The sequence below is a fragment of the Bidens hawaiensis genome, unplaced genomic scaffold (assembly GCF_021521415.1).
Source record: "Bidens hawaiensis isolate Kalapana, Puna unplaced genomic scaffold, B.hawaiensis_p1.1 tig00000636_1, whole genome shotgun sequence".
NCBI classification, from domain to species: domain Eukaryota; kingdom Viridiplantae; phylum Streptophyta; class Magnoliopsida; order Asterales; family Asteraceae; genus Bidens; species Bidens hawaiensis.
In genome coordinates this window covers 4,639,452-4,656,711 of record NW_027491038.1, presented here as the reverse complement: position 1 = coordinate 4,656,711, position 17,260 = coordinate 4,639,452, and the positions used below count along the sequence as shown (strand labels likewise).

At 34.8% G+C, this 17,260-nt stretch overlaps 1 protein-coding gene across 1 annotated transcript in view; it reads right to left on the bottom strand.

Annotated features, from left to right (window-relative positions):
- LOC143530137 (putative serine/threonine-protein kinase PBL19) overlaps nt 1–16,941 on the bottom strand; it is a 35,357-nt gene extending 18,416 nt beyond the window's left edge. Inside the window, exons 1-4 of the mRNA XM_077025759.1 lie at nt 16,395–16,941; nt 15,342–15,602; nt 15,127–15,249; nt 14,124–14,540 (exon numbers count right to left, since the gene is read on the bottom strand). Of these exons, the coding sequence (XP_076881874.1) occupies nt 14,130–14,540; nt 15,127–15,249; nt 15,342–15,602; nt 16,395–16,748 (1,149 nt within the window). The 5' untranslated portion in view covers nt 16,749–16,941 and the 3' untranslated portion in view covers nt 14,124–14,129. The remainder of the gene's footprint in view (nt 1–14,123; nt 14,541–15,126; nt 15,250–15,341; nt 15,603–16,394) is intronic.
- Nucleotides 16,942–17,260: the final 319 nt, after the last annotated feature.

Genomic DNA, 17,260 nt, shown 5'->3' with positions numbered 1-17,260 from the left:
AACGAACCAACTAACCCGTTTATTATTAAGTTCATTACTTTTTCAATAATCATGACCCGATCTATCATTCTACCAATTTTCATGTAAATCCGTTCATGAAAAGTAAGCATTTTTAACAAAAACGTACCTTTGAGGTTTTTGTATTAAATCACTCGAGATGCTCAAAACCATATCAAACGAACTCCGATTTGAGTGATTCAAGGGCCATGGAACCGTCTCGTCCCGATCTACAAACCCATCAGATCACCTTCGCCGGAAACCGCTGCTACAGTCGCCGGAACAGCTGAACAGTCAGCGGAATCTTCACTTTTGAGCTGCTGTGGTTTTACTGATAAAAACTGGACTTCCCGACCTCTGATCGGAGATCTTTCTGGTGGAAAACTTTATTTATATATCATGAATACTCGGTTAATATCTGAGACCGATCCGACGGCTAGATCTCCAGGAATCTTTGTGTCTTTGTGGGTGTTTTTCTCAAAAACGGGAATTGGGTTAAGTGTGTGTTTTGATGGTGTAGGCTATGGTGTGAAGATGTATGAAAATGGAAAGGATTAGGGTTTTAAGGGGTATTTATACTCTCTTATGCCCATGGACCTTATGCCCATCTTTCCTTTTTGGTCCATAATTAATTCCATCTAATTAGCCTACTTATCCTTCCATCTTTATTATTTTATTTCTCTACTAACTTAAGTAAACTTTTCCATCTTAAATTTATAATATATTACTTTTTTATTCTTAGAAATTTCGGGATGTTACATATTAAGAGACATACAAAATCAAAACTAGTGAGGAAATATTAATAGTTAATCATTCATAGTACGATATGCCGTTGTACATGGTCATTAATAAACCCCTCATGATTATAAGCGCTTTCATAATACTTACGGGTAGACATTTAGTTATAGGATCCTTAAGCATATCATGAATGTATTCGATACGAAAATTTAGATTCCTCAATTCGTTCATAAACGAATAATTGGTTTCATATCGAAATTTAATGCAACACCTCTCAAACTGTTACTGTTTGAGAAAACATGGTAGCTGACTTTATCACAATTAGTCTTCAATATATAATTTATCTGGAGTTTAATAAAACTTCTGAGTTCACTAATAAATATTCAACAACATTGTAATTAATCAACATATTATGGCGTTATGACTTAGGTTGTTGTTATCAGTTCATTATGAATCCTCCATGAGATATATTTATCTTCTGACATAAGAATATTTATCTTATCTCTGAATAGGACAAAGTTTAGAGTAATCTACCGGTTTGAATTCTCACTTCTTCTTTTAAATTATAGTCTTTCGTTTCTTTTAAAGATATTTTAATACTCTTTTTAGATGTTTCACATTAATCTAGACATATCTAGTGTGTTGCAATTTTGAGTAATATCTGAACGAGTATAGACTTGAACCTACATAAGGCTTCTACTTAATGAAGCATAAAGTAATAATCTCAATGATCCTATTATCCTCTAAATAGAGCAATATTATTTGTTACATGTATAAGGACCCATTTAAGATAAAAATTATAGCATAAAACTAACGTCCCCTTGGGTCTATCTCAGAATGTTATGAAATCTATTATGTAAGGGATATCTCTGAGATCTATCACATAAAAGTATGTAGGAAAAATGCTTTGACTTATGTAACATATACTTGTCAGAAGAATGTCATCTATATAAGGACAAGTTTGTTTTTAGTTGCTCCCACTCATCTTGAGGTAGGTACATTAATCCGCTAGGTTTTTGATGAAAATAATTGTATAAAAATTTCATCACATTTTGATGTTTGATTTAACCCATATATGGATTTTATTGACTTATAGACTAAATGTTCTTTAACCTTCAGTTTATAACTTTTAGGTTGTGTTATGAACACATAAATATGTAAGTCAATTGTTAGGGAAAGTTGTTTTAATGTTCATCTAATGTAGCTCTTAACTATTATAAGCTACTAGAACAATAATGATACTTAAAGAAATCTTTTGTAATATAGGTAAGAAGTTTCTTTGATAGTTGATTTCTCCTTGAATATAACCTTTAACAATCAATCATGCTTCTTTGTTTCTTAACGTTTGTGTTAGGATTTAATTTAGTTATGAACACCCTTAGGTGTTTCAGCAAAATCTTAAGCGTTATTCTGACTTATGAAGTTTAGTTTAATTTGCTAATAATAGCTTTATTCCATTTAGAATATTGATTGATTTAATGGTTTAATTAGAAGGGGTATGATCATTAAACTTTCCAACATCCAGTTCAACTTTAGTTAGGGAGGTTACACAATCATCAAAGTTAGTAGGTTTTAAAACCTAGATGACCTCCTGAGTTGATTATTGGGTTTATTTGAAGTTTCAGTTTTATGAATTAGCTCTTGGTTAGGTTGCTATCATTTTCTGGATTCTAAGTGTGTAAGAGTTGGTACATTATGGTGTACAAGAGGTGTAATCGGAGTTAAATTCGGAGTAAAATTTAATGACTCTCTTCCCCCCGTCTCTTGTACTTTTGTCAAATCATTATAAAGACTTTTACTGCTCCCACTGACCTTAGAAACCCTTAGGAAATTAGCATACTTAGGGTCAGTATTTAAAGACCAATAGATTCTAACAGAGAAACAAGTTAATAATATAAGTTGTTGCAGTTTCTCTTGGTGAGGATTAATTTAGTAAGAAATCTGAATTTGTCCACGTTTAAGCAACAATGAAACTTTTGTAAGAGTAGTAGCAAATTCTAAAGAGATAAGTTTTAATGGAATAGTGTTATGATTGAGACACTTAAGGCTCCCACTGATCTTTAATATCTCTAGGAAATATACAAGAGAAGTTTCAATGATGTACGTGTCATGGGAATCTGTTATATATATGTGCTAGATTTGATTTGATTTCATTAACGTCCAAATGTCATAATAAACTTAGGGACATATTTAGAAGAAATCGTATTAGTTATATATAAATGGATCTCTTTAAAACCATGGATCATAGAAGTTATATTAGATACAAGTAAATAGCTTTTTAAATGATAAAAGAATTATGTCTGAATATTCTGTATGGATAAGTTCCACGAATGTCGGTGAAATATAACTTATGGTGGACCCATACTTATTCTTTAAGCCAAGTAATGTTTAGGGCATCTTACACATGATTAAAATCACTAAGAATGAAATTAGATGAAAAATCACCCTCATAAACCATGTCATAATTTCTCATGAAATTTGGTTTTAATGGATGAATTTTATAGGTCTCATTTGTCTTTTGTTAAATTTTTATTTGCATGATAACAAAAGTTGTAAAAGTATATGATATCATCTAGTTTTATTTTAAAATTGTTTCAATCCAGATATTGATAACAAATAATCTGATAGTTTAAGGTAAGAGTGACTTTATGTTGGCTATGCGAACCTCATAACTGTCATATTGTAGCTTAAGTATGATTCTAAATTCTGATTAATCTCTAGAATATTTAAGGTATCATAAAGCATAATTAGAAGACAGTTTTTTTTATGGTTATAATAGCTTTAACATTTAAATTTTGTCACTAACACTCATGTTAGTTATTTGTTGATATCAGTAAAGAAACTTATAGAACTAGACTCAGCCTATCATGTTACTTGGAATATTAGGATTAGCATACTTAAATATCATTAATATACGACTATTGTTTTAGCCAGATATTCTTTGAATTATGGATAGTCTTGTTACTTATGCCTAATATAATGACATATTTTTACAATGAGACTTCTCCTTAGAGAACTTAAAGCTGGAAGTAATACTTGTATTTTATCTATGAACCTTAGAATTATCCTCTTTAAGGTTTAAATGGTGGTGAGTTGAATAACATCTTATGTTCCACTGTCATATTGTTTTCTTTTACATGTGTTGCTAATCAACATAATCATTTTCCTTTTGTACTTATGAGTGTTATAGTTGATACTTAAGGCAACAAATTGTAATAATAGAAACTTTTAGTATGTAATGCATTAGAAAAGTGTACTTATTTCCATGTGTGAGCCCTTAACTTTATGGGTCATGGTATTATACATTATGATGTATTCGGTAACGTCATTTAACCTTATAGTTAGAACTTTTAAGGAGTGCATGAATCTTAGGAGTTATTTTGATTAGTCTTAGGAAAAACTAAATCTAAAATAACTCTATTGATAGCATTTATTTATATAAGTTCTTGATTATCATTATCGTAAGAGACATTATGATTGACTCATTCTATTTGTTATGCTCCGGTTTTCAATGGAATGATTGTTATTATAAAGAGCAGTAAGATAGTCATATCATGTCTTAAGGGATAACTAAAACTGAGAAGAGCTAAATATTATTGAAACTCTTTGTGAGATAAAATTCAGTTGTGTTTTGAGATTAGAGTGAATGATTTGGATGAGATCGTTATTTATAGAATAAACTTATAGTGAGTAATGTCATGGGATATTAAGATAATACATATTAAAACTTATGATCATTAGATTAATGAAGGATCATTAATGTGAGGATCATTATATTTTATTGAAGATGTGATATGTATATTATTAACATCAAACTAATAGACTGTAATTAAAAGTTCTACTTAAACAAAAAAATAAATCACCTTTGGGCAGAAGTAAAATTTATTTAAGTATGTGTGCAAAACAATTGTATCCCATCACCTTTGGGCAGAAGTGATACAATTATTTTAATTATGCACGGGTTAGTTTTGCTAGATATAAATGTAACGCATCACCTTTGGGCAGAAGTGAGACATTTGTATCATGTTATGCAAAAACTAACAAAAGCTTTCAATTAGACTTGAATGATATGGTAAATGTAACTCATCACCTTTGGGCAGAAGTGATACATCAAAAGTTCATTCAAGTTAAGCCTTTATGTTTTGTAAAATTTTATAATGTTAAGTATTTACAAAACATTTTAATGAGTTAATAGCAAAAACTTTCTGGGTAAAATTAAGGATTTCGAGAAATAACGTTTCCGGGTAAATTATAGTTTTCGGATGATATGTGTTTTTGGTTAATAGGTTTTCGAGTATTATGGGTTTTCGGGTAAAGTAATGAGTTTTTGGAAAATTAGTGTGCTTGCGGGAAAAAGATTGGAAAACTATTCCAAAAAAAAAATCCCGTATAAGGCCATAAAGTTTAAAATTTGAGAACTCTAAAATCCAAAAATTAATATTATCCTAATTAAACTGAAAACACAAAAAACATTAATAAAACCCATACAATTAATTACATAAACTAGTTGCCTAAACTGATTTCGAAATCTAAAATGATAATAATAAGATTTGGTTCAAATCTTTTAAGGATTAACAATTATATCTATTTCCTATTTTAATGGGATTCAAATCTTTTTAGAAAATACCAAAACTTTTAATTAATTCAAGATTTGAAAATTTATATCCCTAAATTAATTTTAACAGATTTTAATCCAGATTTGAACCAAAATATATTATAATTTTCAAAAAATTATGATGAACACGAAGAACATCGTTGAAAATTTTAATTATTAAACATATACAAAAACTAGAATCGAAATCTTTAAACATGATTTTAATAGATTTAGAAAATATTAGGGTTTATTAAACAGTATCATATATTGTTTTCGTAATAGAACGTGAAAAAGAAACCGAAAAAATTAGGGTTTATCAAGTATTAGTCCATGCCTTCTGATTCAATTCCAGATTTAGGGAAAACACGAAGAACTGATTAATCAACATCGCTCTGATACCACATGTTGATCACTTCTTCATGTAAGTAATATAAAACATGATAAATATTAAACCTATGAACCTGTTACAGCATGAAGAGTAGTAACCGCAGCAGAGTATGATGTAGTCGACATGCTTGTCATCTTGATTGAGTTCCCTTTAGGATGTATAGTTAAGGATGGTAGGGTTCTTGAGAGGAACCCGGTTTAAAAGAGAGAGGAGGCACATGATTTACTTATGTGTGTGAGATTAGGTTATGATGTTAATTTATTCTCTCTATATATACATCAAAGGGGAAACCCTTTATTAGCTATTAAGAGTAATATGGCACATCAACAATTACTAAGCTAATATATAATAAGATATAATTAATTATTTTGATCTATTATTATATAAATAATAATGATGACCATATAAATAAATATATAAAATATATTTATTCTTACATTAATATATTAATTCTTCTACTCTTGGGGGTTGGGGGGTTTTCAATCTTCTAGGTTCTTTCACAGACAACTATCAACCACTTTTGCAACTTTCTCAATGACACCATATGAATATTGGTTGTTTAATGGAGGGTCGATAATCATCCTAAACTTCTTGTTGTTGGTTAGGAACAATTCACATATTATGTTAGTTTTTTTTCAGATTGTGGTAGGTTTATGCCAACTGTCTTTTTGCCCCTTAGGAATTATGATCTGATACAATAAAACTCCAATCCTCCTTAAATCGTTGTTTGATTTAAGTGGCAGGTTTCCACGTATTCTGGGGCAACATATTCGTATGTACCAACTGTATGTTTTTCAAAGTATATATGTTATTAAAATATAAAACGGTATGTTGGTACATGATGTCAGTAGTTCAGTATAGAGTGTCTGTAATCGAGTTAGTCTGTTTTGTATTTTGGATTAAGCGAAGTTGTCTCACAAGTTCGCTTATATAGGCGAACTTGTGGAACAAGCGAAGTTAGTGACAACTTCGCCTAAACATGTCAGGCGAAGTTGTCGTCTGATATAAACGATTAGGTTACGGCTTGTTTAGTGATTGGTTTTAGAGTTGTTCAGTTTTCGTGTAATCGGTGATTTGATATCACGTGTTATCAGTTGCAATACAACGTGCTCTTTGTTGATTGTAACGTGTGTGTTTGATCGTGTTTAACGTATATCGCCTTCTACGCTCGTATCGTCTTACGTAGGGATTCCGCACCTACGTAGAACGAGATATTCCGTGTAGATCCGGCTGGGAATTGGTATCAGAGCATTTGCTCGTGATTGTGTGGTTCGGGATTATCACACGGGTGTAGAAATCGTTCCGTTCGACTATTCGCGGGACGAGTTTACGTTAATATACCGAGTTTACGTTAATATACCATCAAATACAACCCATTACACCTTGGCATACCTCGCAAAACGTCAAAATCTAACCTGCAAAAACAATTGTTCATCAGGCGAAGTTGCCGTCACTGTTTGTAGGGTTTAGGCAAAGATATAAGGTTAAGCGAAGTTATTAACAACTTCGCCTACCTCACAAGTCTGTTAACTTAAGCGAAGTTATCTACAACTTCGCATAATCAGGCGAATTTAAAAAGGAGCGAAGTTAAGAATTCAAGCGAAGTTAAGACTTAAGCGAAGTTAAGTTTAACTTCGCCTACAGTACTGTTCAGAATAAAATTTTTATTTTTGGTTTCTTTGAGTGCTCGTTTGTATTTCTTCCAAAGATGACTTCTATAAATATTACGGAACTGGTGAAAATGGAGGTGGAAGCAGGTTCAGCTACTAAGGCACCGAAAATGCTTAAGGGAACCGATTTCGTGGCTTGGAAAGATCGGTTTGAGCAGTATGTTAAATATCAAGATGCTAAGATGTGGGTGTGCATTCAAGATGGATACATTCCACCAACGGCTTTGTATGAGGGTCGTGAACAAATTAAGAAATACAATAAGATGGAAGAGGAAGAAAAGAAGATGTATGAGGCTGAAAGCAAAGCTCATGCTGCGATAACAATGGCTCTTCCACAAGAGATTCTTCACACCTTCAGGAAATATAAAACCGCTAGAGAGCTGTGGGAAGCACATGAAAACCGATTTGAAGGTAATGTGGGGATACGTGCATCCAAGATTAAGCTACTCAAAACCCAATTCTCGGTGTTCAAGTATTTGAAGAATGAATCACTTGATGATGTCATCACGAGATATTATCACCTGATGACCGAACTCAGCAATTATTCCATTGTTTACAAAGAAGAGGAGATCGTAGAAAAACTCCTTGATGCTCTCCCACCGAAATGGGAGATGTACACTGTCTTGATGAGAGAAGATAAAGAGTTTGCCAACATTGACTTGGAAACAACAGTCAACAAACTACGAACTTTTGAACTTAACATGGTTCGAAAAGAGACACCAACTGATCAGGTTCAGGATCCGGGAATGTATGGTGCAAAAGTTAATTCAAGTTCAAGTTCGAAGTCAGAATCATCTGCTTACTACTCAAAGGGAGACTCGAGCTCTAACTCAACCCATGATGGACATGTAACTCTCAACATGGACGGTGATGTGTGTTTCATAGCTGGTGGAACAAACACTGCTAAACCTCAAACAACAAAGGGTAGTTTTTCTTCAAGTGTTCCGAATAACAACTACTCTCAGATGCCCATGAGTGTTAAATCTGCTGAACAGCAGTTTGCTCTCTATGCATCTTTCATTGCTTCGTACGAAAATTACATTAAAGGTAAAATTGTTGACCCTGCAACTTTAGACGAAGACTATGATCAGATCGATGCTGATGATCTGGAGGAAATGGATCTGCAGTGGCGGATGGCGATGATAGTAAGAAGAGTTAAAAGGTTTATGAAGAAGACTGGTAGAAAATTCGTTAGTGAAAGACCAGGGTTTGATAAGTCAAAGGTTCGGTGTTATAACTGTCAACAGAATGGCCACTTTGCTAAAGAATGCACAAATGAACGAGTAGAACGTAGTCAGAACAGGCCAACACAACCGAATGGGGGAAGTAACGAGAATAGGGCTATGATATCCAGACAGAACGGGGAATACAATTGGAATCTGCAAGTTGAGGAAGTGTTCGAACAGGCCAATTTGGTGAACATCGAAACTGCAGGAAGTGAGAAAGTGACTGGAGAAAATCAAGCTTACATGGCAGAAGTGAACGATCAGCTTTCTGAGGTAAGTCCTAAACTCCCTTGTACGAAATGTGAAAATCTGTCTGAACAGTTGAAAACAATAACTGATCAGTTTGTTAGTTTGGATGCTCAATTTAGAACAATAAAAGAAGATCGTCATTACACTAAAACAAGAGAAAACAGTTACAAGGTAAAAATAAAAGCTAGTGAGAAAGATATCAGAAGTCTTAAAGCCAGTCTAGCTGAAAAAATACAAGTAATTGATCTTAGCTATGAAGTGTTAGAAGAGAAAACCAAACTAATTGCTGAAAGGGATAAACAGATAGCTGATTACCAGGTGAAAGTGGTGGAACTAAACAGAAAGCTTGAGCAATTTAGAAATTCCTCGTTGATCACCTCGTAAGTGATCAACGTTCCCCAGTTAAAAGGGGAGGAATTGGATATTCTGAAGTCCCACCACCTTATAATCATAACTATACTTATGATCCTAGTAATCAGAAATCTGTTGATGTTGAAATTGGTCAGACAGTTCCTGTTAAGGTTACGATTAAAGATCCAGAAGTTAGTAAAAGCGAAACGAGTAAGCCTGTTTCGAGTGTTAAGATTTATGTTCCTAGTTCTGTCTCATCAAATTCGGACAAGACATCCGAGTCTAGTGAGACAAAAGAAGAGGCAGCGTTACTAAAACGTGGAGAGGAACATAAACCAACTGAAAAGAATTCTCCACTAAACCCGTATGTCCCACCATATGTTAGACAAACGGGCAGTAATGCAACCTCAACATCTAAAACAACTGTTGAGACGAAAGTTAAACACAGGAGCTGTTTCAGATGCAATCGAACAGGACACCTGATTGCTGATTGCCCTCTGAATCAGGTATGAGGCCTTCGAAAACTGAGAATAGAACTAACAGTAATTACTATAATGGTAAGAATGAAAACTCATCAAAGTTCAGACAATGGACTAATCCAGGTTTTCAAAGAAATCGATCTCAGTTTTTCCCTGTTAACAACCAAATCATTAGTAATAATTCATTTAATTCACGAAGGTTTGGATGGCCTCATAGTCAATCTACTAGAAGGTATCCTTTTAGGACTTACATAAATCATTCTAACACTAACTTTGGACAGCCAAAGTACGGGATGCCTTTTAACAGATTTAATCGACCCAAGACCAATAGGTCTTGGGTCCCCAGATTTTAATCCTTTGCTTTAATCGTGCAGGAACAGTTGAACAGGGCTGCAAACAATCTATAGGTTGTGGATAGCGGCTGTTCCCGGCACATGACAGTAACAAGAATTTGTTACACGAATGGAAACCTGTTCAGGGAGGTAGAGTAAGTTTTGCTGGAGAGAGTGGTGGTAAAATTACTGGAATTGGGACGGTGACTAATGGTAAAATGAAGTTAGAAAAGGTAAATTTCGTTGAAGAGCTGAAGCATAATCTGCTGAGTGTATCTCAGATTTGTGACAAAGATTACACTGTGCACTTTACCAAAAATGAAGCGATCGTACTGTATCTAGGTTTCAAGATACCAGAGGAATGGATGGTAATGAAGGCTCCAAGGGAAAAGAATTCATATGTTATGGACATGAGGTCGACTGAGATGGCAACAGAAGAATCATGTCTTCTGTCAAAAGCAACTGAATCGGAGTCCGAGTTATGGCATCAAGTTGAGCTAAAAGGGATGATCAATCCCGAGTAACCATGTTTTTCGTTTTTACTTTTGTGTAAAAAAAAAAAAAACGTCACTATCGCTTAGAATTATGTCGGTTGCTTCAGTTTGAAGGACATATCTTCGGATATGTTTGGTCCTCATTTCTACCTGTAGAGTATGAGGATAGCCATTAACCAGATGACTGAAAGTGACCGGGGCGGTTTATGATGTGTTTTTTATTCTTTCGCTGAAAATTAGTCGTTCATACTTAGTTAGAAGGACACATACTCGTATGTGGTCGGTCCAGCTAATCCATTGGATCTTCAGGATAGCCGTTTACCTGAAGACTTCGACTTGATCGGGGCGATAGAAGTTGAAATTTTTTTTTGGGAGATGAGATAATTTTTCAAGTCTACTGCTTCGTAAGAAGTATCTATACTATGTTTAAAAGAAAATTGATCCAACCTTGGAAAGTGATAGACAAATTGATTCTGTGCGCTTAACTAGTGAAGTTATTAGGCCTAAAAGACTTTAGAACAGTCATTGTATGTCATGGTAGCTTTTTATGGTGCGTAAAAGTAGAAGTGATACTAACTAAATCTCCTCAATTTTACGTGGAAACTCCTTAAGAGTTGTGCATGTCTCCATATATATCTTTCCGAATGATAGGCAGAAAAGCGATTACCCAGTCATACACGAGCCCGTGAGTGTTCTGATTCCCGAGAAGATGGTGTGTCAAGAAACTGCAGTGATCCAAATTCGGGACTTGCAGTAGTTTACTTGAAGCTGTGTAAATCTTAATATTAAAAAAAAAAAAAATTATTATGTGTTACTAAGACATTCTAGAGCTTATAATGTTAATACTTCTCAATCAAGATGCAAGAAAGAGAACGGGAAGAAGACTCTACAGATCGACGTGTACTTACAATTTAATTAGACACTACGGGTCGAGGTCAACTCGGGGTGACTTGGGGAAAGCCAAATAAGCTTTGAGAATAGATAGGAGGCATCACAATCTCTGATGTGTTGCCCATTTAAGTTTTGAGCTTAATTGAACCTAACCCGTATCACAGAAGCGATGAAAACCATTTTAAGTTATTTACCTGCTTACAACCTGTTTCTTTTTGTCATAATACAGCTGAACATGGATCTATGTGACAGTCACTTAATTAGTATGATTCCTGTTCTGATCTTTTCTAAAACGTGGTAGTCCCTGTCGAGACTGAAATTTGATCCCGTGTACTTTATTTCTAAACATTTATTCTACTTATGTCGTTTTATGATTTTATACCTGGTTACTTGCTTCTTGATCGGATCAGTTAACTCTTTGAAGGAAGTTTTAAAAGTTAATGGCATAATGTTCAATTTATAATTGATGCCTTGAAACAGTTCTTGGCATCTCAGGGGGAGACGAGCTGTAAGGGTGACGAGCTGAGGACGAAGGAGCGTAATGATCGAGACGATGATCCCAATGCATCGAAAGATGCAGGTGGAGAGTTACCAAGAACTGAACAAGCTCTTGGGACTTCCACATCTCAGGGGAGTCAACGAGTGCAGCTGGCGGTTTATGGGGTGATGATGTGGTGGTTGTGGATGCTGAGGAGGTGTTAGATGATGACGTTATGTGTGATGAGGATGTGTTACCGTTGGAGGAGATAGAGAAGATTGGGGCTGAGATTGTCATTGATAGTGAGATTGAAGAGGCTGAGATTGTGGAGGAAAACGTTGAGCACGAGATACCGGAAGTTGATAAGTCAGATATGGGTCAAGATATGGGATGTGATGAGACAGAATGGGAGGAGCAGCCAAGATGGAAAGAAGGCTACGCTCAGTGGTTCGTAAAGACTAAGAAACCGGGGGTCCCTACTATGTTCAAGAAAAGTTACAACATCAGGGGTTATGCTGAATCGAAAAAGGGGATTATATGCTGGTTATATGATGAGCAGTTGAGGCTTTTTGTGACTAAACAGTATGATGGGGTTCAGTATTTCAAGAGGTTGTTGAGGTCGTTGAATACGTTGCCTGAATGTGAAGTGAAGGACTTAGCCAGGTTGGGGTTGATAAACAGGAGTGATGATAACATGGCTAGGATCATTGGGAAGATAGTCTGGAAGGAAAGTATAAAGGAGAAAAAGTTCGAGCTGTTGAAACCACAGAAAGGAAAACTCGTTGAAGACAAAGACAGAGGAATGAGAGCAGATGGCAAGCCTTGGATGATCATGAAGTATAAGCCGATCCGGTGTTTAAAAGAAGTGCCGATGAAACAAATTTCCAAGGATGTGCTCAAAGATCTGAAATGGTGGTACGTTGATTGTGAAACTGCTGAAGCAGTAATGGAAGATGAGGATGAACAAGAGCTGATGAGAGTATATGATCCTATTCATTTAGTGAATCTGTCTCAAGCTGATCTGCAGGTGCTGAACGAGAAAAAAGATATTTTACATTCTTGCTTGGAAAGAAGAAGCAAAGAAATATCAAAGAGTAGTTTCGGTTTGTGTACGAGAAGGTGTTCATGCTTGAAGATGGAAGATACAAGATTTTTGGATTACGAGACACGTGTTTGAAGATAGAGATATGAAGCTACTGCCAAGGGGGAGTCTGTTGGTACATGATGTCAGTAGTTCAGTATAGAGTGTCTGTAATCGAGTTAGTCTGTTTTGTATTTTGGATTAAGCGAAGTTGTCTCACAAGTTCGCTTATATAGGCGAACTTGTGGAACAAACGAAGTTAGTGACAACTTCGCCTAAACATGTTAGGCGAAGTTGTCGTTGATATAAACGATTAGGTTACGGCTTGTTTAGTGATTGGTTTTAGAGTTGTTCAGTTTTCGTGTAATCGGTGATTTGATATCACGTGTTATCAGTTGCAATACAACGTGCTCTTTGTTGATTGTAACGTGTGTGTTTGATCGTGTTTAACGTATATCGTCTTCTACGCTCGTATCGTCTTACGTAGGGATTCCGCACCTACGTAGAACGAGATATTCCGTGTAGATCCGGCTGGGAACCTACACGGTCTATTAACAATTAATGTAAAATGTAGTAGTTATGTGATAACCTTTTTTTTTATTGTTTTCTGTGTTTTTGCATAATGAGTGAATTCATATGCAGAATTGACATATTTTTGGGTCTCCTTATCATAAACGTCTACTCGTCTAGTTAAGCGAGATGGCAGGGAATGAGTGGCCCACAAAGTTCAGATACTACCGTTTGGAGCAAGTAGAATAAGTTCTTTTTATTTTTTAATTAAATGTAACACTTTCTAGGGATTGAACAATTGGTCTCTTTTTCTTTACCCTAACTACATATCACCTATCAAAATGAAATGACTAAATGAGTAACTAATTACACTGCTAACCAAATAAAAGCTCAAAACTTACCTAAAAGCTATCCTTATCTAAATTTTAAATAAAAAAGCACAGCCAGAAAAAGAAAACACACATTATTAACCAAATACACCAAACTTGTTATTTTCAAATTCATCAAAATATTTTGTTGAAAAAATAATCATCAAATACTGACATGTCACTCAAAAAAAAGGATAATCACACTTTCTAATCAAATTGAATTGTAAATTAGAACTATACTAATCAAATTACTAAGTCTTACCTAAGCAACACAAACCATTCTTCATGTAGACGGCTCCGGCAACGGGCTCCCGATCTCAGAAATATTACTGGTTAATTCTGACTCTCTAATCGTCTGTCGTAAGATATCAACAATCCTACTCATCGGAGGTCGTTCCTCTGGGTTCTTTCGTAGGCAACTCTCAGCCAATTTTGCAACTTTTTGGGCAGCTCCACGTGAATATTGATTGTTTAAGCGAGGGTCCATAATCATCCTAAACCTCTTGCTATCCGACGGGAATTGTTTCACCCATTCGATTAATTTTTGTTCAGATTGTGGTAGGTTATTGTCGACCGCCTTTCTACCCGTTAGGATCTCATACAGTACAACTCCAAAGCTCCATAAATCACTGTTTGATTTTAGATGACCGGTTTCAACGTATTCTGGGGCAACATATCCGTATGTCCCAATAGGCTGGAACAACGAAAATGATATCAAATTAGCATAAAAAGTTGAGATTTGAAGAAAAAATACAATCGCGTATAAATGAGCATACATGTGAAATACAAAATATATGAAAAAATAGCCTACAAACAGCTAAAATACTGATAATATTTATTTTCTTATATGTTTGTTCACGTTTAGGTATAAGTATACTATTAGAAGTTTTTAAAATGTGCATGAACAAGATTTTATGTTAGTTTGTGCATAATATTATATACTAAACGAACGTATATGTATGAATAGTAAAATGAATGTTCACGAATGTAAATAAACAAACAAAAATATTCTTTGTTTTCACCCATTAACTAAATTAACATAAATACTTACTTATATTCGTTTGTTTAATAAATAAACAAACATCCCATCGAACAATTAGTCGAATGTCCGTGCCATTTACGACTCTAATTATAACAAACTTAACATGACAACATGATTGGTTTGATGAAAGTTAATTTTCATATGGCACAAGTTGATCATGACCAACACATTGAAACATGTGTACATGTCGTAAGCTAAATACATGACACATGGTATAAAAATAATATAAAATGCTCACCGTTGTAGACACATGTGACCGGTCACCTTGTGGTCCTTCTCTAGCAAGACCAAAATCTGAAAGTTTCGCGTTAAAGTTCTCATCCAACAACACATTCGAAGATTTGAAGTCACGAAATATCACCTTTCCAAAAATACAAATGTCAAATGAAGTGTTGACACACAACCATGTGAGTAATTTATAATTGTAACAAACAATGGCTCGATAAGATGTACCTGAATTTCCAAACCCTCGTGAAGATAAGTGAGACCCTCAGCAGCACTGAGGAGGATCTTTAATCGTGTTATCCAAGGAATTGGTGGCATTGCTCGGCTAAAAAGATGATCTTCTACACTTTTGTTTGGCATGTACTCGTAAACTAATAATCTTTGTATCCCCCGTTCACCTTCCGCCGAGCAGTATCCCAAAAGCTTAACCAGCTTAGGGTGATTCACAACACCAAGAAATTGAACTTCTGCTAACCATTCTTTATGCCCCTAAATATCGTGCAATAAAACAATAAGTACAAGACAAGAATTGTGTTTTAGAACTTGTACCATATCATGTTTTCCAGAATCATATGATTAAGTCAACACACTTAACATAGTAGTTTACCTAGGTAATCATGATCTATTAAAACAAAAACACTGTGTTAATACATGTCAACTTTCTTTGTTAAATGTGATGATGTGAGTTTACTTAAAAAAATCATATAACTATCGTTTTAATAGAACTTTCTAACTTAGGACAAGTACAAATAAACCAGCACCACCCACTGCCATTATCCGCCACCTCCGCCACACATTACCGTCGCTACCACTTATTGATCTTTGTTTACGTAGTTACCATCACCGCATCACCACTACTTATTGCCTACCATTGTCGCCCCACACCACTGTCAGATACCACCTACTAACATGTTCACTAGCGCCATGTTACCCCTACGGCCCTACCGCCAGCACCGTTCATGCCACCACCGCCAACCGGTCTCCACGTCACCAACACAGTCAATGACGTCACCATTTCCGTCACGGCTGCCACCTATCTACCGTTGAATGAATTTTGACCAAACCGAACATTTACTCCAAATACGAATATCAAGAAGATATAAATTGTAACATGACTTTATGAGATTTCATATGTGTAGGGCCCTAGATATTATTTCCTAACAAAAGTCAAAACATATATTTCCTAACAACAAAAATCAAAACGTTCAAAGATCACGAAAATTAAAACAAAAAAAAAACATAAAATATGAAATCAAAATAATTGCTAAGGGATATACACACCTGGGTGCCATTTCTCCTAAGCTTCTTGATGGCAACAACAACAGGATCACCATGACCACCACGGGGTCTAAACTCTCCTTTATAAACACTCCCAAACCCGCCTTCTCCGATCTTTAACGACTGATTGAAATTATTCGTCGCGTTTCGGAGCTCCAAAAACGAAAACTTGATCAAATTATTATGTCCTTTTTCTTTGTACAATTCACTTATGCTCCTTGGTGAAGAATATGATCCTGCTGACTTTACTGATCGTGTACATGTTTTTGATGATTGGTTATGTTCTCCTAGCTCAGGTGAAGACTTCGATTTCGCTCTTCGCTTGGTTTTGTGATTGAAAATATTAAAACATCCCATAATTGAAACCTTTGTGAGAAAACTAGGATCAGAGTTTGGGATAAATAAGGAGAGTTGTTGTGCTATAAATGGATAGGTGATGACAGAAACAGCAGTGAGATTATTGTTTGACTAGAAAACCAAAAACAACCGAACTTTTACTAGGTGAGTTTAATGTATTCCGAGTTTCAAACCACCCCAAGTGGTGTTCACATGTGATATATATTACGAAGTTGAATACTATGACATTTTTTATATAGGAATATCATTATAACCGCGAGAATCAGTAGCTGATTAAATATAGCGAAAAGGAGAAAATAAAAAGTTTATGAGTTAGGTTATATGTTAAGATATCTGTTTCTGGTAGTGTAAGATGTGAAGAGAAAAAAAAGATATTGATGTCACATAATATATGTAGTGGGTTGTTTAATATTTCACATCTAATTAACTAAGTGGTTAGTTAACTATTGTCATTATATTTGTTTAATATTTTATTTGATAATTAAATACTAACAATAATAATTTAATAAAGT